The sequence below is a fragment of the Ixodes scapularis genome, unplaced genomic scaffold (genome assembly GCF_016920785.2).
Source record: "Ixodes scapularis isolate PalLabHiFi unplaced genomic scaffold, ASM1692078v2 PGA_scaffold6__148_contigs__length_123643588, whole genome shotgun sequence".
NCBI lineage: Eukaryota > Metazoa > Arthropoda > Arachnida > Ixodida > Ixodidae > Ixodes > Ixodes scapularis.
The window spans coordinates 56,215,296-56,241,967 of NW_024609881.1; the positions used below are offsets into that span (position 1 = coordinate 56,215,296).

General features: G+C 46.3%; 2 protein-coding genes across 2 annotated transcripts in view; one reads left to right on the top strand and one right to left on the bottom strand.

Annotated features, from left to right (window-relative positions):
* The window catches only part of LOC8023266 (RNA polymerase I-specific transcription initiation factor RRN3), a 41,008-nt gene extending 37,200 nt beyond the window's left edge, over positions 1-3,808 (bottom strand). Inside the window, exon 1 of the mRNA XM_029988159.4 lies at positions 3,062-3,808. The gene's annotated coding sequence lies outside the window, so the exon portion shown is untranslated. The remainder of the gene's footprint in view (positions 1-3,061) is intronic.
* Positions 3,809-3,833: 25 nt separating this feature from the next.
* Positions 3,834-26,246, top strand: LOC115327221 (zinc finger protein 782). The gene is given in 7 exon segments (XM_042294478.1): positions 3,834-4,314; positions 5,698-5,763; positions 12,331-12,396; positions 15,483-15,548; positions 16,173-16,238; positions 24,414-25,033; positions 25,035-26,246. Coding segments are annotated over 6 exon segments (909 nt in total). The 5' UTR covers positions 3,834-4,314; positions 5,698-5,747; the 3' UTR covers positions 25,110-26,246.
* The last annotated feature ends 426 nt before the right edge of the window (positions 26,247-26,672 follow it).

Below are 26,672 nucleotides of genomic sequence, written 5' to 3' on the forward strand. Positions count from 1 at the left end.
CTTTTGAAACCAGCTGGTGAGGCTCAGACTTGACAAAAAGGTCCCCACCCAGTCCCATAAAAAAAAAAACCAACACCTTTTTTTCTTTTTTTTTTTAATAAACAAAAAGGTGTATTTAATGTGCGGCGCATGAGCGGTGCATTTTGGGCACATCGCCATCCTCACAACCATGACAGCAGACAGCCACAGCTACACGTGCAGGGCTGAACTATGCAGCAAATCAAGGTTACCTGTATTTTTCAGCGCGAGTATGGTGCCGTGCGGGATGGCTAGTAAAACGTCAGATTTTATGTATTTTTTGCATGACTGAGGGGTTCTTTGTTTGTTTGTATAGCCAAAAAAAAAGACGCAGCTTGTGGGTTGCTTGTGAAACCGAAGTGGCTGGACTTCGACTACGGTTCAATGCCAAAAGGTCTGCAATTGTCCTTTTCTCTGGAAAAATGGAAGGCCTTGAATTCCTTGTCATTCAGAACGCTCTGCTTCCTGTTAGTACCAAGTACAAACACCTCGTGGTGACCCTAACTACTTCAGCGGATTATCTGGCAGAACACCACCAGAACCTCAAGACATCGGCACTGAGAAAATGCAATGCGCTTCGTCAAAAGAGCCTGTGGAGCTGCGACCATTATTTAATAACCCGAGAACTGTGGAAAGCTGTCGCTGTGCCAGGCCTTACTTTCGTCAATGCCGTGTCCCCAGCGAGATTAGGGAACACCTTGAGCGACGGCAAAGAGAGATTGGGCGTCAGGCGCTGGGATGCCACGGGAGAGTGGCTGATCGGCTTGTCCAAGTTGACCTTGGCTGGCCCTCGTTTGAGGCACGGGAGGCCAGCAGCAAGCTGGAGTATTACGCCAGACTGCGACATATGAGTGGAGATCGCTGGGCACGAAGGGTTTTTATATACATTCATTTTAAAGAACCTACACACGACATGAAGGCGGCGTACCAATTGACTAGAGACAAAGTAAGGCACCTTCTCGATGAGCGACAAGCCCCCTACAAAGAAAGATTGGGTTGCGAAGGTGAGAGGACAGATAAACACCGCCGAGAAGAGCCGGTGGAGAGCTGACATGGAAGAACATTCCAGCATGGACCATATGCGGCTATCAAGACCAACACCGCTCCCGTCCACTGGTGTGGAAATACACTGGGCAGCCGGCTCCTTGCCGAGGCCTGCGGTGGTGACTTGCGCACCCGCATCTACAGGCAGCGGTCCAACGTGAACGTGATTGAAACCCTTGTGCAGCGCATGTGGTTAGGTGGAAGAAACTATCCAACACTTGCTCCTTGAGTGTCTGGCAATTGTACCTGCGACAGACGTCTGCACCCGCATTGCGCAGGTCCTAGGTTTTACGGAGGGGAACAAACATGGTGATGTGCTCAAAGAGGAAGCTCGAGGCATGGTGGACACTCTACTCGTGATAGTTCGGAGTGACTAAGAACCATTTCTCTGACTTTGTAGTTCCTTTTATTTTCATTATATTCCTCTTTTCTTAATTGGTGTGTCTATTTTATAGACGCTCGTTAAAAAGAGCAATTGCCGTCAGAAACACATACATACATACATATACAGATGGGGTATCATGGAAGAAGGAGACACTAGCTGGTACCGGACATTTTATTGAACGCCGTTTCATTGAATAAGTGGACATTTAATCGAACGCCGTTTCATTGAATCACTTGACGCCGTTTCATTGATTTTCCCTTTACTGAATTTCGTAGTAATACAGAACTTTTTACATAATTTACTATCACTTTTGAAATAGTTTCGACGCTGCTCTAAATTTACCAGAAATAGAATTACCCGGTCAATTTTTTGTCGACCTAAACGTTGGCTACTGAATCATAGAAGGTAACTATAATGTCAAAACTTGACTGGATACGCCACTTATTTTCTTGCGAGGTAGGTGGCTGTTCTCAGCCACACACTTGTCCCTACTTCATCCCTCTATTTATTCACGCGTGAAAGGCACTTGCTCAAAGGCCGACGACCAGACTCGAGATTCCGCAAGGCAGAAAATTCACCTCACCATGGGAGAGGAGGAAACAGGCAACGGTAGACAGGGTAGAAGGGGCAGATGAGGAAGCGGTGGAAAAGTGGAAAGCGCGAACTAGTCATCGGTCTTTAAGAGAAACAACTATTCTGCGCAGCGCCTTTTTTGTTTTGTAATTGTCGATTTACCAGTGTTTACATTTTATCCTAGGAGAATAGCTTTCTTTTTCAGAACATATATGTTCTTAAAAAAGATGTGTCTCCCTTCTTTGTTAATTTATTGTAACCGACAGAACCGTGCACCTGTCGGATCTTTGACATGCAGTATATATACTGTATATGTCGAATATCCGGCAGGTCTATGGGTCTGTCAGTTACAATCAATTAACAAAGAGGGGAGACACGTTCCCTCCCCCCCCGTATCATGGGACACAGAGACAGATCACTGCTTCAAGGACGGCTTCGTCTTGAAGCAGGTCTCTTAAAGGACGAAGATATATACGCCCTTGAACAGACATGGGTTCATCACTGCACCTGATGATCACAGCTTTAAAGAGTGTTGTCAGTGTTCTCGTTTCTTATTGGCCACATTAAGACAGGTCATCATTTACTAAAAAAAAAAAAAAATGGAAGGCGACAAAAAAAGGTTTTTTTTCCTTTTATATATAGATAAGTTTATAAATTATAATAAATATTAAAACGCTGTTACCCTCCCGGCGCTTAAAAGAAACCTATTTCCTAGATGTAGAATTCCTACTGCTCTAGTAAACGGCGTTCGATGAAACGGCGTTCGATGAAACTGCGTTCGATTAAACGGTGTTCGATGAAACGGCGTTCGAAGAAATGTCCGAACCCAAACACAAACGGGTGTGTTTTATAGACGCTCGTTAAAAAGAGCAATTGCCGTCAGAAATACATACATACATACATACATACATGAGTTATCAAGGAAGGAGGAGACACTGGCGGGTGTGTAGGCTTATCCTAGACGAACGAAACAACCGATGACGAATCGATCAATGCCGGACAACACGGACAGTCGACGGACTTGCAGGAAGGTGTACTCACGTGCCCGGCTTGTAACTTGTTTTTTCTGTCGCTCGCTCTGCCCCGGTTAACGTTCCGATGGACGTAAGGAAGTTGGGAAGCTCTTCAAGATGTCTCGAAAGGCACAGGCACGATTGAAAATATAATGCGGCCGGCGTCTAAATATTAAATTTGACATAAACACGCACATCGTAATCGCAAACCGCAGATGTTGCGATGGCTGCACGAAGAGAGATGTTTTGTGGCTCGGTTCGACTTGACTTGGCTCACTGGCATAAATAAAACTGCTTCAATCAAACAATGTTCAAAGAACCGTCAGATTCCTTGTTGTTAGTAATTCCACCAGTAATGAGATTATTATCCTAAATATAGGGCGACCCATAGATGTTATGACTTGTTTCACAAATAATATATGGGTTAAAAAAAAAGTTTTAAGCATTCCACACCAGGTGACTGAAGCTCAGGTGAACAAAGCAAACAAAGTCCCTTTTAGATCAGGGCGGGTATTCTCGAAGAGTGCCTCTGGTTTCATAATAAAATAAAGTGTTCACTTTATGAAAGTTCACTCAGTTCACTTCTGAAGTCCACGGCCGTTGCGAGTTTCCATATTGTGGCAAAGTCTCTCCCGCATCACCAGGCAGCGCTTCGTGTCTTCCGTTTCCCTCCGCGCGACGTCGTCGTCTGCATCCGCAGGTCCCGTCCCGTTCCAAGCGTTCCAAGCGTCCAACTCAGGTCCAACCTCGTTCTCTTCCTCTCCGCGAAGTGGACAGGTTGGATAGTCCCCCTGGTCCCCTTACAACTCGTACAACCCTAGCCGCAGCGGGGCGCCAGTCACGTGGCTCTCCTCTCATCCGTTGTCTGCCGCTGTGCCGCCGTGCCGCTGCTCCACCTTTTCCTTTTCGGCGGACGCTTCTCGTGGCGATCTGCCAGGCTTCGTCAGGAACGACAGGAAGATGGATGGATGGATGAAAACGTTTATTGAAAAGCAAATCTAAAAGAGCTCCGACGACCGAAGTCATCGCAGCGCGGTGACCTTGTGGCCTGTGGCGTCGTCTTTTAGGGCAAGCTTTTAGGCCATCGGGCAAGCGAGATCGTCGCTCGTCGGGCATGCACGTTCCTCTTTAACCGACAAGATCATTTTACGCCAGACGCGTTTGAAAGACACCAAACAGGCGGAAAACGCAAGCTAAAACCGAACGCCGTACCTTCGATTTTCGCGCACTTGAAACTACGGACGCATGCAAGGCGGCCTCCCCGACATAGATCTGTGTGATGTAAGTACAGTTGTACTTTGAACTCTATACTTATTCTTCCTACGATCGTGATTATGGCCGTTTGTTCGTTCTGCGCGCCTTTAAAAAAGATGTTTGCATCTCGTATTAAATCGTTTCGCTTTCCGGTAGTTTAATAAGAATAACTAACCTCGAGTTTCTTTCCAAGGACTGTTTATTTTGGTTCGCAATTCGGTCATTTTTCGTGTGAGATGTGTTTATCACTACTCTGGAGGGTTTCTTTTTATTTTTTATTGTTTATCTTAGATGAGTAAAGCTATACGCACTACATCATGCATTTCGACCAGAAATGGCTATAGGCTTGCATGACGCGAAACTTGTTCGGTTTCGTATAAACGACTGGTCAAAACTAAAGTTTCTGAAGTGGTGGCGTAGCATAGTAGAGAGGTGTCTTGTTATATAAGCTTTATATGCAGCGGTCCCGACTTTAATCTGCAGCATTTGTTTGGTGATATTGACATTTCTTTTTTACAATTATCACTGTAAAAAAAACCACATGTTGTCCACGAAACTTTGCTGAACTAAATGGTATGGAGGCGCAATGAGGGACAGCGGGCTCGGGTTGCCGGCTGGACGCCGCAAAGCAGCTTTTTTTGGAGGGCCAAGTGGGTCAATAGTCTTGTAATTAGCAGCCACAGACCGTCGCCGCAAAGCGGCATGACTGCAGGCAGGAGGGTGGGTTAACGCACTCCCCTGTGATGCACGCGCCATCCGAAAAGCGTGATCCTAATGGCCCGAGCTCAATGCGTTGTGCGTATGTCCATTTCCGGTTGAGATGCACTACGTAGTGCATAGCTTTACTCATCCTAGTTAGCTAGGGTTTTAGGGTCAGGTTTTTAAAATGATTAAGGACATTTTATAACAAGCGGTACAGTGGCATAGTTTGGATGCTACTGGGCCGATTTCAGCTGATTTTTCGCCTCTTAGTGAGGTGCTTTCTACACCTGCTCTTCTGAAGTTAGCGACTGCAGTAGGTGAGTTGTAAGAATCAGGAAAAACTGGGACATATTTGGTTGCAGTTTATTTGATTTACACCTAGTTTGTCAAAATGCTTAATACATAATTGGTCGTGTTACTGTTTGCAGAAGGCATGTCTTCAAAAAGGCATTACTGGCATGTTTTTGGCGGGACGATAATTGTTGACACATTTGAAAACGACTAACTCTTGCGAAGCATACGAGTATTGAAATACCACAACAAGACAAATTGATGCAATATAGGTGGCATTGATCTGCCGAGCGATAGACGAACAAGGTGCAAGCTCTTTTCGTATTCTGTTATTTGGTAAGAGTTTGTCCTCAGAAATAGTGTGAGTCGAAGCATGCGTTTGCACAAATTCTGGGATTGTATGTTTTGTTCAAACAGGTGATGCAAATATGTAGCCTGGGAGCTCGGCTGTGAGCGTCGAAGCAGTCATGGCAATGGCTGAAGGCAAGTGACATCAATTCACCTTTGAGTTTATCAGTGCTCTGCAGCATCACTCTCTTCTTACTCAAGAGATGCCTGTGGTTGAGGAGTCAAGGCTCTCATGTTGCTAGCTGTTAAAGGGAAGCTGAAGCAGTTTTAAATATGAGAAAAAACACCTGAGCATAGTTAATTAGACCTCAGCCATCACAAATATTGTATTCGTTTGGTCATTTCATGCACGGATTAACCGGAAAAGCGCCTTCAAAGTAGTGCTGAAGCCATACCCTTCCAAAGCAGAGGGAAAGTGGAGAGAGAAGGAAGCCCGCTGGCCGACGTCACAAAAAGTTTGGCTGGGGGACCCCGCCGCGGCTGGCTGCGCTTCCCTCATAGGCTGCTCTACTGACTTTTCAAGCCGTCATCGTCCTGCCGCTGCATAGCGCAATTGCTTTTATCCATTGATCGCTCTTACTATTGACTTAATCGCCTGACGTGTTGATTGTTCTCTTGTTTGTTCACGGGTTTGCGGAATTCTCGTGGCACCGAACCAACTGACTCGTGCTGTTGCACAATGCCTTACTCATGTGTAGCCATCAATTCCCCCGTACAGCGCTCGTTGAAATTGTTCTTCCCGCTTACCGCCTTTTTGACTCTGACACCGAGATTTTAAAGGGGTGGATTCCCGCTATGCAAACAGGAGTTTGAGCAAGTACACAGTTTTTGGTTCGGAACGTGTTCCGGACGGCACATATGAGAACAATGTGTGTATCGGTTGGGCCTGAAGAAGGCTCGCCTGAACCCGACGTTCTGCCGACCATCTTTGAAGGTAGAAGGCAATTCAGTGCGTTAAAAGGAACACGCAAAGAGGAGATGAACCTAGGTAGGAATGGTAGGTCGACTCTTCTAGAAAAAAGCTATTACGTTATTAGAGTTTTCTTTTTCTTTCTTTATTAATACTGTTAACCTCTTTCGATCTTGTTACAGGAGTGGATGAAACAGTATCACACAGGTTGCACTTGCTGCAATAACTTGAAACAAAAATCTAAAAAGTTAGTAGTATTTACAACATCAGGTGCAAACTATTCCAATCAATAATTGTTCGAGGAAAGAAGGGTATTTAAATGCGTCATTTTTATAACTATATGGTTTTATTGTTTTGCTGTGAAAATGCCTATTAGACCTGTGGCAAAAAAATGTAATGTAATCATCTTTGTCTATTCCAAGCTCATTTTAACAAGAAGATAGAGAAATTTTATACAATTCATTCTTCTTTCCTGTAGGGTTTCCAGGCCCGCCTCAGTACAAAGTTTTGTGGGGGACACATAAGAAAAATACATATTGTACACAAAACGCACCGCTAATCTCTGAAATCTCTCGAGTTTTGAAGTACAACATGATGTGTGGGGATCCCAGATGACACTAGCGTATTCTAACATTGGCCTAACCAGAGTTTTATAGTAATAATAACTTTGTCTCAGGGGGCCATCCTTCATATACCTGCGAAGAAAACCCAACTTACTCATTGTTCTACCACATATGTTACTAACATGCGTGTTCCACTTTACGTCGGATGTTATAGTCAAACCCAGATAGTGAGATGAGCAAACTCTAAGAAGGCTATAGTTACCAATAGAACAATTAAAAAGTATAGGACTTTTCTTGCGAGTTATAGACATACAAACAAGTCTATGATGAATTCAATGACATTTGCCAATCGGCACACCATTTAGACAATCTTTCTAGCTAGGAATTTAATACTTCACAGTCTCCGAGAATTTTGATTTCCTTAAAAACAACACAATCATCTGCAAACAATTATATCTTGACTGGGATTTCACAAACAATATTATTAACAAATATTAAGAACAAGAGAGGCCCGAGAACTGATCCTTGAGGAACACCATACGTAACGTGTGTAGTACCGGAACACGCTCTATTAAATTGTACAAATGGTTGTCTCATAGTCAAATAACTTTCTAGCTACCTAAAGATATTAGTATTACTTAAGACAACCGCCAATTTTGTTAGTAGCTTCTCATGTGGAACGCGGTCGAACGCTTTTGGAAAGTCCAAGTATACAACGTCAGTTTGCCCTCGAGTATGGATTGTTGACGCCAACTCGTGCACTGTTTCCGTCAGTTGGGTGATGGTAGACACTTTTTGTCAGAAACCATGTTGCGCCTTAGTAAAAAAACTATTTTGCTCCAGATATGCCGATATGTGTTTAAATACAATATGTTCCAAAATTTTACTACAAATACTGAGCAAGGAAATAGGTCGATAATTGGAGACAACCATTGAGTCACCGGCTTTAAAGATAGGAATCACTTCTGCTATTTTCCATTTTGAAGGTACAGTGCAAGTTTCTGGCGACTTTCTGAATATTACACTCAAATACTTAGCGCTCCATTCTGTATACCTTTTCAGAAAAGCATCGGGAATTCCGTCCGGCCCAACTGCCTTTTTAATGTTAATATTCAAGATATAATTTAGAATACCCTCCTCCGAAATTGTTATGTCTGCAGTGATGTGATTGCTGCGCCAATTGCGCCAAACTGCGCTAAGGGGCTAACCCTGCTACATCGTGCTACATTTTGCCAAAATACGGGTAATCTGTGCCAAGCCTGCGCCAAAGGACCACTTTCGGTCGCCTTTCAAGACCGAAACTAAACTGAGTACCGTAATTGAGCATGAGCAATTGAGCCCGACACTAAGTACCCTCCATTAATCGTCCATCCGGTCTTGCATGGTTTTCTCGCCGTCTCGCGTTTCGCGCTCTTGTCTCGTAAATCTCGTCTCGGGCCTTTTTTTTTTTTTTTTTTTTTTTTTTTTTATTATTATGATAGACGCGGGTGTGTACGGACCAGGGTGTAAGATAGACAGGTGGGGAAACGGCCCATAGAAGTTTACCGCCGCGCCGTGACCGGATTGTGTACTCGTCTGCTTGCGAGTACCCCCGATTTCCGACAGATGGCGCTGCGGCGAGAGGAAAAAAATCGTAGTCGGATTTGCATGGAACTCTATGGGAGAGTGCGGAAAATAAAACGAGAGCACGGCAGTCCTCAATTGAAAATCCACGAGAAACCATCTCCGTCAGTTTAGCCGGTCACCAAAGGTCGCCCACCCGGGGTGAGAGTTCGCGGTGCTCCACATAGATGGCGCCACAGAAAAAGAGAAAAACGAGGGGGACACAATCCGGTCGCTCATTTGGCTCTCGTTTCCCCACCTGTCTATCTTACACCCTGGTACGGACTCTCCGACGCTAGCGTGCCAGGTACCAACCATGCCGTCATGCTGTGAAACGAAACCCCGTTTTTGCGCGGCGGGAGTTACTTTGTGAGCTGAAGCACTCGCTCCTGAAAGCAACGGCTGTAGGAAAACTATATTTGGTCCCTGCCTTCCAGTCACCGTGGTCGCGCGACGTTGGGTGTTGCCGTCCCCACGAAGCTGCAGATATGGCGCTTTCTAAAATGAAACTAAGTACCGCCGCACGTTCATCAACATTCCTGTTCTTGTTTAAATCATGCGTTGCTACAAAAATCCCTCTTTAACTCAGAGACTGCTGTGTCGAAGTATTGATTACCTAGGTTTCTCTGGGTGGGTTTTCTTTCGAGAGGGAACCAGCTACGTGAAAGATCTCCCGCGAAAGAAGGTCGATGAAAAGCAGTGAGCTAAGGCAAAGAAGGCAATGTCTGCACGATGAATCCTCACAGCGCGCTTGTTTGTCTCCAGTTCAGTCGTTGCACAAAGCGCTCCAAGAACTTTTTGACCCTGGCTCGCGATGTCTTGCATCGATAGCTCAGGTACTTCCCCCACCCCCTTTTTTTTTTTTTTTTTTTTTTTGTATGTTTAGTTTGTACCTTGTTTGCCGGCCTGGCAAGCACACGCCGCTGGACTGTTTATTGTCGTATGCTCGATAGTTACATCTTGCATACAATTTTGGGGATCAGTTGGCGACGGAGCAGAGTGGCATGGCTTCGGTTTCGATCGAACAACCGTTGTCTCAGCTCGCGCGACGAAGCACGCGAAACTGGAAGCCTGCCGAAGTTGGCCTCACGTTCATGCGAACATGACTGCACGACAGAAGCACCAGCCGGGACGCTTGCAATTCATTGTTTTACGTTTGCTTACTTTTGACTAGAATCTGGCACGTCGGGAACCAGTAAAACGGTGGCAAGCGGTTTTTCGAAATTGCTCGGCACTGCCTACAGCACTGTACACTTGTGGGATGTCTCAGCAGTAGAAACACAGGCAGCGAGTTCCGTCAGAATACGCCACATCAGAACACAATGCATCACAAAGTGCCCTTCGTATGTACAGCACTAAAAACGAATATTTTTATTTTTCTAAGAATATCTGCTCCAAAAGCCTTTTTTGCTGTTCCGAAACACTGTCTGGGCTGCTCCAAAACACTGTTTTGGCTGCTCCGAAAGGTGCTCCAAAATGGCTTAGGCCAATCACATCACTGTGTCTGGCAAACAGTTCCTAGCGCAATCGCTGTCTTCTCGAATTGCATCAAATACCGGACTGTGACCATTGTCCAAATTGAAAACGGGCGTGAAATATTTATTTAAAGCATGAGCAATATAATAGGGGTCATCCACAGTTTCATTATTAACATTCAACTCGTTTGCTTTTGGTTTAGAGGGCGATATAGAACGCCAAAACTTATCAGGCGAGGACTTGAGAAAGGAGGGCTCTGTTACATTAAAGAGTCAATGCTTGGCTTCTTTGATTGTATCCTTAAGCTTGTGGTTTAATTGGTCAACGAGGTTTGCGTCTTTCGATCGTTTGCAAAGTCTAAAGAGTCTACGGCGCATTTGAATAATTTCCCTATTTATCCACGGATTTTTTTCATTCATAAACTTCACTTTTTTTAGCACAAATTTTTAAACGCAGTCAAGAACAATATATGAAAAAAACTGCCACTAAAAATTAGCATCAATCTCATGTGTATTGGAAGCACTGAAGAAGTCACTAAAGGAGAACGATAGAGCGTCAATAATAAATTGTGCAGTGTACTAGAAAAGTCGCTATCATGTGGCTTAATATTGACCGGGCTTCCACTGGCTCTTTTGTGTTAACCGCCATATATTAGTGTTTAAATGTTGGTTTCTTATCATATTTCCTGGACCAACTCCACTATCCAAGATTTTTTTTTTTTTTTTACAAGTTTGTTTTTTTGTTAAATTTTCCTTCCATAGATCCATATTCTCTTCAGGAGAGTTTTTTTGAGATACAAAGCATGTGACATTCTGTTGTGAATTGAGTTCTTTTTTTACAAGTTACGCAGTGTTTTCTGTATAAAGTTTGTGTCATGCAATGGTTCTTTGTGCTGTAGAAATGTGATCATACAATGATAATGCTTGGTGGCGGTCTAATGCAGGCAACAAATCTTTATAGAAGTATGTGAATGTAGAGGCCCAGAAAGCTTTCACGAATCCAACATCAAAATGACGGCTGCCGGGCACACATCTCCGCTTTTTTCTAAAGCTGTAATGGCGTAATAGTTGATGGCAAACAAACTAAATGCAGTAGAGGGTATCGCTATCACATGGACGGACCTTGTACGCAGTTATTCCCATAGTATGCAAGGACATCATGGTGGAAGAACGGCGACTCTGTCTCATCACCCGTCTCGCCTCAGGGGAAGCTCTCCCGTCACCCAAAGCCGATTATAATGTCCCTTCAAACCACTTCAGCCTTGGTGAACAATGCAGCCTGCACACTCGCGTGTCCAGCAGCTGCCAAGCATGAAGGCCGATGTGTGCAGAATTTTTGTCCTCTGGCGACCATTTCGGGGAGGGTCACGCAAATCTGGCTTGACGCGTCCCATCAATAGCACTCCGTTTTTTGTCAACGTTTTACGTTACAATAAGTAGCAGTTAGTATGTCCCTGAACGAATGAAGTCAACCATGCCGCGTTGGCGCAAGCGGTTCCTTGTGTCCGCCCTCATCACTGCGGGGGGTAACTTTTCTGTTTTGCCAACAGCTGGAACGCATACTTTGTCATGTCGAGGGTCCTCTGGACACATTTCTCTGTCGGATCCACCGAAAGGTTTCTAAAAATCAAAGCCGAACCCGATTTACAAGAGCAGAAGCCTCGGCGCACGGCCACTTCCTCAATTGAGAATCGAGATGGTCCTCTTATGGGGACGTAATGGCGCGTCATGCGTGACTAGCCCATGGCGTGCCGCTGCGGCGATCGCTTCTGTTTTTTTCTTGTATAGTGATTATTTTGGGTTAAACGGTTGTGATATTCGGACTCGGCAGGCAGAAACGTGTCAAAATCAACCATTAACTCTTTTTTTTTTAAAAGCTTTTCAGCTTCCTTTAAAAACCTTCAATGGGTCAACCAGAAAGGTAATGGCTGTTCATGGCATCTTTTTCTGAGTCTATTGGCTCTGTACCATTGAGAATTGGTGATAGACTGTGGCAACAGCTCATAGGTTGTCTCTGGACAGTACTTGAATTATATGAACTGCTTGTTCTTGCGTTCCGTCAACATTCGGTAAAAGCTTGTCCTCGGAAATGGTGCGAGCTGAAGCATGCATTTACACAAATGATGTGATTGTGTGCTTATCGTCCCAACAGGTGGCGCAAGCATGCAGCCTTGGAGCCCAGCCGTGAGTGACGAATCAACCTCGGCAATGGCCGAAGGTAAGTAACATCAATTCAGTCTCATGAATTCATTGTACAAGTTATCAGTGTCAGTCACTTCATACTCGAAAGATGCCTGCTTTTGAGGAGCCATGGCCCTCATGTTGCTAGACGTTAAAAACCTTCTATGTCTCGACCACAAAGGTACCGGATTTACTCGATTCTAAGCACCCCCTTTTTTTCGCACACGCGATGTTCAAAGATTGGAGGGTGCTTAGATTTGGAACATGTCCCGAAAATACGAAATTTGCAAAAGAAATATGAATTTATTATAATCAAAATGAAAGAATAAATGTTCTAGAGGAAATAAAGTAAAGAGTGGAGAGTAGCCCGCTTGCCGTCAGTTTGCACCACGGTCGACTAGTTGCTCTCGCTATCACTTAACGACGAGTCGTCGGTGCCCCCGCCTGGAGCTGCTGCTCCTGCTGCTGTCGGTATTCCAAAAGAGGTCGTCTTCGGTGCCTTTACGACGATTGGTGATGCAACACTTCTTAAAAGACTTCACCACAACATCGGCACAGACCTTCTTCCAAGCATCTGAGATCCACGTCGCCACGGTCGATGGAGAGGCTTTCTGTAGCTTTCCCGTCGCCGTCTTCTTCCGGTCGGGGCTACGAATCCACTTCTCATACTCTTGCTGCAAGGTTTCGTTGAACGGTTTATTCACGGAGACGTCCAGGAGCTGTAACACAGACGTCATCCCCCCTGGAACGACCACCAGGTCACAGTTATTGTCCAGCGTTGCCTTCACCTCCGGGGTTAGGTGACCGCCGAACGGATCAAGCACGAGCATGTACTTAGTGCCTTTGGGACCGCCAAGTAATGCTCCCGGCCGCTGCTGCCACACAACTCTGATCCAGTCCTGCATCAGCTCACTCGTCATCCACCCCTTCTTCTGTACCCTTACGACGACGTCTTTCGGGAAAGTCTTGTTCTTTGGCATGTTCTTCCTTTTGAGGATGATGTAGGGTGCAAGTTTCCGACCGTCGGCTATGATGCACAGCATCATGGTCACCCTTTGCTTCTCATAGCCAGTCGTACGCGCTTTTACTTCTCGAGCGCCTACTTCGTTCACGGTGCACATCCTTGGCATGTCGAGGTACACCGGGGTCTCATCGGCATTACCGATCTGCCCGAGTCCATAGCGAGATTTGCGACGCAGCTTCATCACATAGCGTTGACAAGCTTGTCCTCGAAGTCCACCGGTAGCTTCTGGCAGATAGTGGTGCGGCATCTCAAAGAGAAGCCGTTCCTCTTCATCATCCGCTCTACCCAGCCTCGGCTTGCGTGGAATGCCGAACGGGGAGTTTGCGTTCGTGTGGCGATTTCCGTAGCCTTCCTTTGTATGGAATCGGCAGTGACAGCAAAGCCACCGCATTGTTTTCTGCGGACATATTCGCAGACCTCCTTCTTGAGCTCCGTGTGCTGGCCCCTGCGCAGTCCCCTAAAACTTTTTGCGGGTCGCGGAGCCCTTGGAAATCTGATCCCACTGTCTCCTCCACCGAATCACAGATGCTCTGTCCACTCCGAACTGTTTAGCAGCGCCGTGATTTCCGTTGTCTTCCTTGTAAGAAATGCCCGTTCTCGTGAACTTCATTGTGTATGAAGTCCTTTTCGCACTCATGGTAGACGACTTCCGCAAACCACGTGCATACAGTAAACGGAGTGCGATTGCGAGATCTACGCAGGTGAATAGGCTTAACAGACTAAACCGACTACAACAAGCACAAGGAGACCAAACAGACAAAACATCTTCGATAGAGGGTACGGCAATGCACCACAACTCTGCAACGCACCTGCACTCCCTACACTACCTGCACGGTTGCGAAAGTGGAAAGTGGCGCTATGTGCTGCCATCTATTAACTGACGTTGAAACCAAGCTCCAGCGGCCGTTTGCGGCTCCGGCGCTCAGCGATACCGGCGTCTCCAATCTCATATTTCTTGTTGGGAGGGGGGTGCTTACGTTCGCATACAAACTTTTTTTTCCAGGTGTTTATGTTTGAGAGTGGGGTGGTGCTTAGAATTGCGAAAATACGTCCCATTGAGAATTGATAGTAGACGGTGGCAACAGCTCGTAGGTTGTCTCTGGGAAATACCATATTTGCACGAATATAACGCGAGTTTTTTTTCGAAATTACGTGCTCCAAAACGCACCTCGCGTTATATTCGGTATAGATTTCGGCCACGAGGTGCGCGAGTCTGGTGCAAGCCAGAGGAGAAAGCCATCCCTTTGGCTCAATGCAAAATATCCGGTGAGAAAAGAAGTGAGTGCGGGGAAGGGAATTTATTAGCTATTGGGCCACGTGCAGGGGCAAATAGAAAACATAAAAAAATATTTTTATCTTTTTTGCGTTTGTACAACGCGCGCACGCCGCAGAAACTCAGCGCGCGCACACGCCATGCGGGAATGCGGGCACTGGCCAATTCGAGCCAAGCCAAGCTGGGCAAGTCAAGTCAACACAAGCCAAGCCAAGACCACCAACCGCGTTACGCGATCGTGCGACACGAGGCATTTGTTTATGCAGAGGGACCAGAACAAGAAGTGCGATCGTGTATCGGATTCAGCAGTCTTTTTTCTTCTGCGCCTTGTTTAGTTTCTGCTCCAGAGTGATCTGGTGTTTGTGTGTTGGTGCTTGTGCTTCGTGCCTTGTTTGGATTGTGGGCTGTTGAGGAGCTCGCACGGAAGAAAAAGGAACTACCAGACAAGCAGGTGCCGTGCTGCTGCTTATCTGCGTAGTCGCCAAGTGGATTGTAAACGGAAGGACCTGAGCAGTGAGGATGAGTGCAGTCAAAACATAAACTGATATTTCTTCTAATTCCATTGACTTTTCACATCTGCTATGCCCCCAAGTGCGAAAAATTGACGCGGCCTCGGTTCGCGTTCTAATAGTAATATTTTTTTTTTTCTTGAGGGCATCAAAACCTGCCCTCGCGTTATATTCGTGCAAATACGGTACTTGAATGAGATGTACAGCTTGTTCCTGCATTCTGTCATTCTGTCGACATTCGGTAAAAGTTTGTCCTTGTGCGAGCTGAAGGACACATTTACACAAATGATGTGATTGTGTGCTTATCGTCCCAACAGGTGGCGCAAGCATGCAGCCTTGGAGCCCGGCCATGAGCTGCGAAGCAATCTTGGCAATGGCTGAAGGTAAGTGACGCCAATCCAGTCTCATGAATTGACCGTACAAGTAATCAGTGTCAACCATAGTTTTGTTTAACCCGAGACTGGGGTATTTCGGAAAAGGGACGAGAAGAAAAGGGGCCACAAGGAGGCGACGTCTGTTTCGGAAAAGGGACGAGAAGAAAAGAGGCCACAAGGAGGCGACGTCTGTTTCGGAAAAGGGACGAGAAGAAAAGAGGCCACAAGGAGGCGTGTCGCCTCCTTGTGGCCTCTTTTCTTCTCGTCCCTTTTCCGAAATACCCCAGTCTCGGGTTAAACAAAACTATGGTTAACTTCCACCAGCTCGCCTGCACCCTTACAATTTTTTCACAATCAGTGTCAGTCACTTCATACTCAAAGGATGCCTGTTTTTGAGGAGCCATGGCGCTCATGTTGCTAGACGTTAACAATCTTTAGTGTCTCAACCACACAGGTTGTTGATGGTAGATGGTGGCCATAGCTTGTACGTTGTCTCTGGGAAATACTTGAACGAGACGTACAGCTTGTTCCTGGATTCTGTCAACATTTGGTAAAAGTTCGTCCTCAGAAATTGTGCGAGCTGAAGCATGCATTTACACAAATGATGTGATTGTGTGCCTATCGTCCCAACAGATGGCGCAAGCATGCAGCCTTGGAGCCCAGCCGTGAGTGACGAATCAACCTCGGCAATGGCCGAAGGTAAGTAACATCAATTCAGTCTCATGAATTCACCGTACAAGTTATCAGTGTCAGTCACTTCATACTTAAATGACGCCTGCTTTTGAGGAGCCATGGCCCTTGTGTTGCCAGACGTTTGTAATCTTTAGTGTCTCGACCACAAAGGTAGTCCTATTGAGAATTGATGATAGACGGTGGCCACAGCTCGTAGGTTGTCTCTGGGCAATGCTTGAATGAGATGTACAGCCTCTTGCATTCTGTCGACATTGGATAAATTTTTGTCTTCGCAAATCGTGCGAGGTGCATACATTTACACAAATGCCAAGACTTCCAAATGGATGCCGCTCTCACACTCGAAACGGCACCAGCTATGGCCCGGCTCAAGGAGACTGTTCGTCATCAGGCGGCAGGAGCTACGGCCGAACACCGATGCAGCAACGTCGGGGAAAGTGGACGCCATGGGGCAACAGAGTGCTCGCACAGCGACGGCCGGCGCAAACAGGACATTCGGCGACATGCACAGTCAGCGACCTACAGTTCAGCACCAGCGGCAACTTTCGCCATAAAACCAGCGGTGGCAACTCTGCCAGTATTGCAAACGCTTGAATCGCATCAGGACTCGGTGCCCCGCACGCTCGGCGCATTGCCACCATTGTAGCACCAGGGGACATTTTGCTGCAGTTTGCCACAGTAAGTTCGAGAACCCGAAGGTCGGCGTTTCTTTGCTTGAGTGTGAATAGCCTGGCTATTTTGTAGGATTGGTTGTGGCTTCAAAGGCTAGGTTTGTTTGACTATTCATAAATGAGGTGCTGGTGTCGGCAGGGTTGGACTCGGGAGCAGAAGCGTCAATAGTTCCACCCAGCTTTCCAGGCATGCCGTCTAAGTTAACAGCATCAACTGCGGTGTTAACTGGCGCTGGAAATCGGCGCCTTTGTTTGAAAGGCACGTTTGAAGACAACGTCTTTTGGAGGTGCAAAACTACACAACAGACTTTGTACGTCGTGCAATCGGCACACGCCGTCTTGCTGGGGCTTCCAACCATTGAGGCACTCGGCGTTGTAAAATTTGTGGATGTTTTTGAAGATAAAGAGTATGAGCGACGCTACCCCCAGCTTTTCTCTGGTCTTGGCGCGATGTCGGGCGAGTACACCGTTTGCTTGAAGGCCGACGCGATACCTTTCACTATATTCCCTCCCGGGTGAATTCCCATACCCTTAAAGGATGCCGTAAGAGCGGAAATGGCTAAGGTGGAAGCCAATGGAGTGACTCGGAAGGTAGACAGTCCAGACGACTGGTGTGCAGGCATAGTGCCCGTACTAAAAACCCTCCGGCGAAGTTGTCCTCTGCATAGATCTGGCTCAATTGAACAAGAGTGTACGGCTTGAATGCTTTGTCTTGCCAACAGTGCCAACAGTGGACGACACTTTAGGCTGATTGGCTGGTGCTTCCTATTTTTCAAAGTTAGACACTAACTCGATTTTTCACCAGATCAAGTTGGTAGGGCAAAGTCAGGCGCTGACGAGATTCATCATCTCATTTGGGCGCTACTGCTTCCGGCGGTTACCGTTCAGAGTCAGCTCAGCTCCAGAATCTTTTCAGAAGTGGATGGGTAAAGTCAGATGGGTTGCAGGGAGTAGCAAACATGATGGATGACATTTTAATTTTCGGAGCCACAAAGACGGAGCATGATGTGAGGCTGCTTGCTGTTCTGGAGCGGTTGAAAACGGCTGGTATCATGCTTAATTGGGACAAATGTATGTTTGCGGTTCGTGAAGTGGCGTTTTTAGGCTACGTTGTGGATACCATGGGAATGAGGTCAGATTCGAAAAAGGTACGAGCAATTAAGGGGACATGTGGGTTCTTGAGCCATTTTTTTTATTTATGCTAGGATCTTCATCATATTCACCATGTAAGCATGGTTTTTCTTGCTGATTTCAAATATGTAATTAGATTTCGGATAGCTCTAGTGGAACTTGAATTATAACAAATTTGTCAAATGTAATTGGGCCCTTTGTTACGGGTAATTAGTGCAAAAGTTTTCATAAAGTTTCAGAAATTTTTATAGAAATGTGTTCACCAAGGTGTGCTTTGTGCGGTGATGCTATTTTAGACCAACATTAGTGGTGACATATGTATAAAAACATGTATGTTCAGAAGCTGCAAAATCGGCCTGCTATTAATTTCAAGAAATAATTAATTGTGTTCATTACATAACATATAATAAATGGAAAATAGCATCACCGCACAGTTCTATCCATCCTGAATCAAATGATACCAAAATTGTTTTGACCGCCCAAGGCAAACCTGAGAAAAAGCCCGTAAGGTGGTGGTTATATTCAAGAAAACACGAACAGAGATACAGGCACCCGAAGTTCACGAACACCTTATGAGATCTCAAAGCAGTCCAGGGCTGTAGTCCTGGTCTTTGTCCCTTGTGTGCCTCTTGGCCAGTCTCCTCACAGTCTTCTCACTCTCTGAGTGGACCTTGTTGGCCCTGTGAAGCCGATGTTGGTCCTTCTCGTGACTCCTGCGGGTAAGGCAATGTCCAGGAGCGAAGCCGAGACTCTCTGTGACAATCTTGTTCGTCTTCATCACGCCTTGATTGTACCGGGAAACTGCCTCTGCCCCTGCCCTCCGCACGCTGAACAGGGAAGCATGCTGAGTCTTCGGTGAAAGGCTCCAAATCACAGAATGTAAAGACTCGCTTGCATTCTGAGTCTTTCCGTCACTGCAGCGCTGCAGTAAGGATTCGTCGCTCAGCCGGGCAAATATTGGCTCCAAAGCCACACGGACATCAGTCGGCAGGCTGTTCCTGTGCACAGGTGGCTTTTTGCCCTCGGAGAGGGCGCGGTTGAAGCCACACCAGGACTCTGCACCCTGTGGGCACAGGCTGTGGTCAGGTGCAGAATCTGTTGAGGTCATGTGCAGAAGCGTAGCCTGCACCGCCCTCTTCATTCCTGGCACGTCGTGTTTGTGACCTCTGAGGGCATAGCCATAATAGTTGGTTATTTTTTTCATTTTATCTTGTGTTAGCCGACCTCTTCCTCCAAGGGGATTCCCTTGGGCCTTCTTTTTCTCCACAAGAGTGCGCAGAGCTGTCCCCATCCTTTTTTGTACATGATTTAGGCAGTCTTTGTTCTGCACGGTCACATAGCCATACACTTCCTCCTCCGTCAGGGCATGAAAGGTACGGCTGTCACCGTCTGACAGGATGGTCGTGTACCTCAGCTCGTGCTTGGCGAGGGACCGACGAAACATGGCTAGGGCTTCTTCAACTTCCATCCGGCCTGCCTTACAGTCGCTGCTCTTCTGGCACTTGTGCCTCTCTTGCCACTCCTCAAAGTTCTCCTTGTCAGGCTTTGGCCCCACCGTGCACCCCAAGCAAAAGTTCGATACCACCTCGTGGTCAATCACGAGGCCGGTGTAGAGTTCAATTATGCATCCCACACCGATCTGCGAGTCATGGCCCCGAGTTTTCCAGGTCCCGTCGAAGATAACATCAATGTTACCTGGAGGGTTCAGGAAGTCTTTGTAAAGACTCCTGATTACTGCAGCACTTTCATTTTCACTGGCTGCAGCAGCTGCCTCAGCAGCTTGCAACATTTTGTCCATATGGCCATTGAAAGTTTTGTGATGGAGGCCCCGGTGAGACACATTCATGCACGCCCAAAAGTCGGTGAGGGCAGCCGACCCCTTCCCGATGCTTTGCATTGCCTGCATCGCCCTTATGTTCACCTCGAAAGGTGTGATCTTGTTGGCGCCGGCCACCCTTGGCGATGAAAAGCGCTGCTCACGCACCTCACACGTTGAGCACACTAGTACCAGTCTGTGCGCCAAGCCGTAGTCGGACCCGCGTTTCTCAAGGGTCACAGTGTTTGCACCACACCCCTTGCAGTTCGCGAAAAAAAATCGTTCAGTACTTGCATGCTCACAATGATGAACTCCGTTCCGCCGTCAACTTCAGTTCTCTCCGAATCGACGTTGAGCAGGTCGAACTTCCGCTGACTCGCAGACTGCGACGCCAAATGGCGCTTTTTTTCTTCAGCTTCTTTCAAAGCTTCGGACTCCTCTTCCGCAGTGTAGTACGTGGTGTCAATCCGGTTTCCATCGAAGCCCGACGTACTTGGCGTAGCTTCGAGATCGGCTGTGACGGGGTTGGTGTCGACGGGGTCATCGACGGAGTCATCCCCACGCAGCTCCGACGAATGCAGCGCACTGTCGATCGGCTCTTTCACTCCCTTGTTCCAAGCACGTTTGCGCTTCTTGCCGTACGCTTGACGGGTCCGCAACCTCAAGCGATGATCTCCGCGCATGCTGCTTGCGAGGCTCTCAAACAAAGCACAGCTCCTCGCAGTAACCACGTTTCGCCACGTGCAGCGTGACAGAAATGCGGAAAGAAAGTTCGCAGAAAACGTGTACACTAGTGCGTGAACAACAACGACAGAAAAACTTACTCAGACGAGCAAGACATCTACAAAGACAAAGCTTGACGATCTTGAAAAACGCTCCAATAGCAGAAAAACGAAACCATGCGGAGACACAAGAGCAGACGACAGAGCTCGCGACGGAGACCGGCGCGTGCGAGTGGAAAGCGCCGGGAAAAAGAAACGGGGGGAGAGTAGCCAATAGCCGCGACGCATTCCCGGGAGCGCGCGCTTCAGCCAATGAGCGGCTCGAGATCGTGCCGCGGGAAAACGGCGACAGCATCGGCTGCGCCGCGCCGACGTCATCTTGAGTGGTGGCAAAAGAAAGGGCGCGAAACAAGGTTTCAAATGATATCAAAATGGCGGCGATTCGTGGAGCAGTTTCGGAATCGCGATTGCGCGAAGTGCAGCCTCATTTCGACGCTCGTGCATCGCTCCGGAGTAGCGCGGCTCATGATAAAGTTGTTTTTATCGTGCTTTGAGATAGTTTTCGGCATAGATCTTTTGCATAGAGGCAGTTTAGAGTATGAAGGCCTCAAAAAAACAATTTTCTCAAAAACGTTTTTTTCGCGATTTTTTACTGTTTTAAAACCCGCGTCCCCCCTTAAAGATATGGCTACACCTTCATCCATTGCAGATGTGCACAGGGTTTTGGGAATGATTAACTACCTGGCAAGGTTTGTTCCGAATCTCTCCGAGATATCTGCGCGAGTTACTTGTGAAGGATAAGGATTGCTGCTGGGACTTGTCACAGCAAAAATCTTTCGACTCCTTGACGGAGCTAATTTCTTGTGTGGAATGTGTCGCGAAATTCAATCCAAAGCTTCCCACTGTCTTATCAGCCGATGCGTCATCGTTCGGGATCTGTGCGGTTCTGACGCAGGTGCAGCCAGATGGGCAAGGACTACCCGTGGCCCATCTTTCTCAGTCGTTAATGCAATTCGAGCAACGATATGCACTAGTAGAAAAAGAAGCACTGGCATTGACGTGGGCAGCCAAATGATTGGAATGTTTTCTGAGGGGGCTTGACTTTCTGTTTGAGACTGATCACAAGCCATTGGTGACGCTCCTCGGGAAATTGCCAGTAGATTTTCTTCCACCAAGAGCACAAGGATTTTGGTAGAGGCTTATGCGACTTTCTTTCTCAATTGTTTACGTGCCCGGAAAGCAGATTGTTACTCCAGATACCCTCTCTCGGGCACCCCGGAGAGAAACTGATTTCACTTTGGGGTATTTGCCACTTGAGGGCGTGTTGAGTTTTGTAACCGGCTTCATCAGTGAGGTCAAGGTCAAGCTGTCGGGGCTCCTTGACAAAGTAAGGAGGGCACAAGAACGAGATGGCTTATGCCAACAGCTTTTGTTGTATTGTAATGGCTGGCCGTGCTTCACAGATGTGAACAGTTGGTTCAGGCCCTATTGGTCAGAAAGTGGAAACCTTGCTATTTGCGGTGTTGAACTTATGTGTGGGTCTCGCCTTGTGATTTCTCAGAAAGTCTGAAGTTTTCTCTTCATTGCATGAAGGTCATCAGAGTATTGTCAGGTGTCGCGCTAGGGCTTGCAAAGTGGTCTGGTAGCCCGATCTGAGCTCAGAGTTGGCATCTCTGGTAAACGATTGCCTGGAATGTGCAAAGCTTTGGGTTCATAGAGCAAAACCAATGCTGCCATCAGAAACCCCTGCTCTGCCATGGCAAGAGCTAGAGGCAGACCTGTTTCATTTCAAGGAAAAAGAGTACCTTGTGGTGGTTAACTATTTTTCCTGTTTTTCAGAGGTAGCTGTGCTGTCGTCAACAGCTTCTGCTGCTGTAATTGTACAGTTCAGAAGCTTTTTTTGCCATGCATGGTATTTAAAAACGTTTAGTTTCTGATAACGGTAGTCAATTTGTATCCGCAGAGTTTGAAGCTTTCTCGAAAAGCTACGAGTTCCGTCACGTGACGTCGAGCCCTAGGTACCCACAATATAATGGAGAGGCTGAACGCATAGTTCAAACCGTGAAACGGCTGCTCGAGAAATCAGCCGATTCATACTTGGCGCTTCTGGCGTACAGGAGTACCCCCGGTCCTTTGGCAAAAAGCCCATTGGAACTGCTCATGGGCAGACGCCTGCACTCTACGCTGCCTGTGCACCCTAAAGAATTTACACCGTCAAGTCCAAGTTGCCTTCAGAGTCTCAGAGTGAAGGATGAAGCTTTCTGACACAAAGGCGCAACTACAGCCGCCGCCACGCGGCGAGATCGCTTCCATGGTTGCTACTGGGAGACTGGGTCTGGGTAAAGGACTGTCGAGTCTAGGCTACTGTTCTGAGACCAGCCTTTTGGCGACGGTCCTATCCGGTGCAAACAAAAACAGGAGCACAGCTGCAAAGAACCGCCGAGGCCTGACACTATAAAGAAGAGGGACAAGGCGATTCCTCCTGTGAAATTCCAGAGGATCCTGGAGAGCGGGAGATGGAGAGCGAGGAAACCAGGGGATCTTGACAGAGCCTTCCGCACCCAATTCTGATCCAGCAGCTCCAGAGGAGAGCAGTACGCAGGGCGCGTACATCACTCGTTCTGAACGACCCGTGAAGAGGCTTAAATTTTATGGTTGTATCTTGACTTACAGAAGTTGCTTTGTTTTGTTGCATTGTTCTGTTTCTCACTGCTGGATGTTTTATAATTGATATGTTGTATTAATGGGAAAAACGAGGGAGATGGAGTGTCATCATGATTTTATCATCACTCACGTGTCATACTAACTGATCTCTGCTCATGCCTGCATTCGCTTACCTCGTATCGGAGGTATGGCGCATTGCTATTATACGGCATGCAGAATAAACTCTGGGGTCGTTCTGCTGAGAACTACGTTGTCGTCTGTTCCTTCGTTGCACTGCAAGCCACACAACACATGTTCCTCATGTTTGTCATTCATGGCTGTGACACATAGGGAGAGAAGGGCAGGTGACCCATTTGATTAGACTGCCTCGTAAAATGAAACCATTGTTCTGTGCCCATGTCTTATCTCTTCTCGAAGGAAGGGCAACGAGCAGCAGAGAGTAATGAATGTCTCGGCATGTATTTACCCAGTTTGTTCCCAAAACTAGCTGTGCATAGTCCAGACCACAAGTTCCTATATTAATGGGACAGATTTGCATTGGGAGGAATCGGTCCAACCAAATTTTGTCTATAGCGAGGCATTCATGTTAGCAAAATATGACTGCATCCCATGCTGAAATTTCACTGATAACTAGAAGGAAGTCATTAAATTATTGCCAATTAGAAAACCTAATCTAGCAGTCTACTGAAATCTTGTTCTTGTTTGCCTCTGATTAATGAAGTATCCAGCTCCCAAAAAGTATTCAGGTCCAGATTCTAGATCCAAAAATACTGTGCAAAGAACATTTTGTTGTCGGAAAAAGAAATCCTGAAAAAGGGGAAGAATTTTGTAAAATGAGCTTCTAAGCACAATGGATATCAAACTTAATAGACATAACTAAATAATAGTGCACATTCTGAGTAGTAAATAGAAGTTATGTAAACTGTGATTTAGAGATAAATATAAGAATGCTTAAGAATAACTTTTTTCCCTAGAATTTTTGCTTTTAAAGACTAGGGACTCCCCTTAATTAGTGGTGTCAGTTGTGTTTGAGTGAATCCATGAACTTAATTCAGAAGGGCACCAACATATACTGCATACCTTCAACAAGATTGCATTAATGGCTGCTCTTCTAAACAAAGTGGCCATCTTGGTTGGGCATTTCTCGTGTGTGCAAATACAGATGAGGTTTTTATTGCAGGTGATGGAGCTGCATCATTGGGGAAAACCAGCAGTCCTTTGAAAGCCACTGAGGACATCTTGTTCAGATGCTGTTCCTGCACCTATGTCAGCAGAGATCAGCGTGGAATCGTGAGCCACCTGGTTGCCCATGGTGATGAACAATTCAAGAGCTATCATCCTTCTATGTCCTCTGGCTCTATGTCCAAAGTGCCAAGCAACATTCAAAAGCACAAACGTGATAAGTTGTTCAAGTGCACACTGTGTTCTCTAGCCTTTGCTCATAATTACCGACTGACCAGGCATTATCAAACACACACAGGTGAAAAACCATATAAGTGCGAGCTCTGCCAAAAAGCCTTTGCTCGGGAATCACAGCTGAGAGACCATAATCAGACACATACTGGTGAAAAGCCCTTTAAGTGCATGCTTTGCTCAAAAGCCTTTGCTCGTAATGCAAATTTGAGAGTCCATATTCAAACACACACTGGTGAAAAGCCATTTAACTGCAAGGTCTGCACACAAGCCTTTCCTCGGAAATCAGATCTGAGAAGACATTACGATACACACACTGGTGAAAAGCCATTTAAGTGCCAGCTTTGCACCCAAGCCTTTGCTCGGAATGTATATCTGAGAGACCATATTCAAACACACACTGGTGAAAAGCCATTTAAATGCAAGATTTGCTCACAATCGTTTACTCGGAATTCAGATCTGAAAAAGCATAACCAAACACACACCGGTGAAAAGCCATTTAAGTGCGAGCTTTGCCCAAAAGCCTTTGCCCGTTATTTCGATCTGAGAAGGCATAACCAAACGCACTTGGGTGAAAAGCCATTTAAGTGCAAGCTTTCCACCCCAAGCCTTTACTTGGAATGCACATCTGAGTAGCCATAATCAAACGCACAGGTGAAAAGCCTTTTAAGTGCAAGCTATGCCCCCAAGCCTTTTTTCAAAATTTCTATCTGCCCACCATAGTCGAACACACACAGTGGAGAAACCATTCGCAAAGTGTTTTTTCAGCCACATAGTGTTCAAAAACCTTACAGAGGCACACATGCCGAATGCCTTGCTGTTGACCTGTAAGTTGAGCCTGCCATGCTTTATAATCTGCGTAATAATTTCACTCATGCGGAACTGTGTGCTATTTTGATTTAAATGTACATATACCTTAGAGCAAGATAAATCTCAAGGTCGTTGCTCAGAATAATTGGTTAAGTTAACCTCGCCAGACTGAAGTGCTTATGCTCAATAAGCCTTACAAAAGCCAGCAGTGTCCTATGTCAATTTCTAAACGGTCTTCCTCATCAGGCGCATGCCAACAGATGAGGTTGACAAACCCTAGGGTCATTTTCATGAAAACACTGGCAGCAAATAACTTTTTCAAATGCCTTTAATATCTGAGAAAGTTCATTCTAAATTCCGACGTGGTGGGTCACAAAGATTGTGCACGCAGAGCCCGACTGTCTGCCATATTGCTCCCAAGACTTTTGCCCAAATCCCACCGTCTGTCATCACGCAAATGTATTGGGGAGTAGGGAAGGATTCCTTGCCAGCTGCAATCTAGAGGCTGGGCAATGTAATGGGAGTCTTACGTTTTTTAAAGCAGTATACTCTTCATGTTCATCTGAGTGCGCATTGGGTCATGCTTTGGCTCTTCCGAGTTCCTTTGCACTCGCCCGAGGTGTACTCCTTTGAGGTGTGGTCCATTATGTTTGTAAAAATGTCTGTATTGTTTTCTTTTGATAGAGCTACTGTTTTTGTGGAATAAACAAACTTGCAAAAAAGTAAACATGATTAAAAATAGTCAAACTCAGTTTTGCTGTGAAGAAAAATAAAAGGTTGGCCGTCTCAATTTTGACACACTTGTTTCTTCCATCGTTTCTAGCTTTGAGTACTGAAGTAAGTATGAAGTAGTTTTTTGCGAGATATTTTGTTTTGATGTCCTGTGTCATGGGAAGGCCTCTTTGTAGTATTTACCTCGACGAGGCATCAGTTTCCGAACGCGTGATGCACCCTGCAGCGCTTTCTGCGGCCAATTGGGGCATTGCTAATGGAATTCCTGCACTGCCCAGCATGTTTTCTGTAGTTTGATATTGTGTAATGCCTCTTGAGGACTGCACTGACTAAAGGTATGGAGAACTTGGAACTAACATGCCTGCACTTACTTCCCTTTCCTTCACAACACTGGCTGTCAGAAAATTTGACCTGCTTTGAGACATTGCTTTTTCTATTGTTTGAGTTCTTGCAGTATTTTATTGCTTCGTGTTCTAGTTCCTGG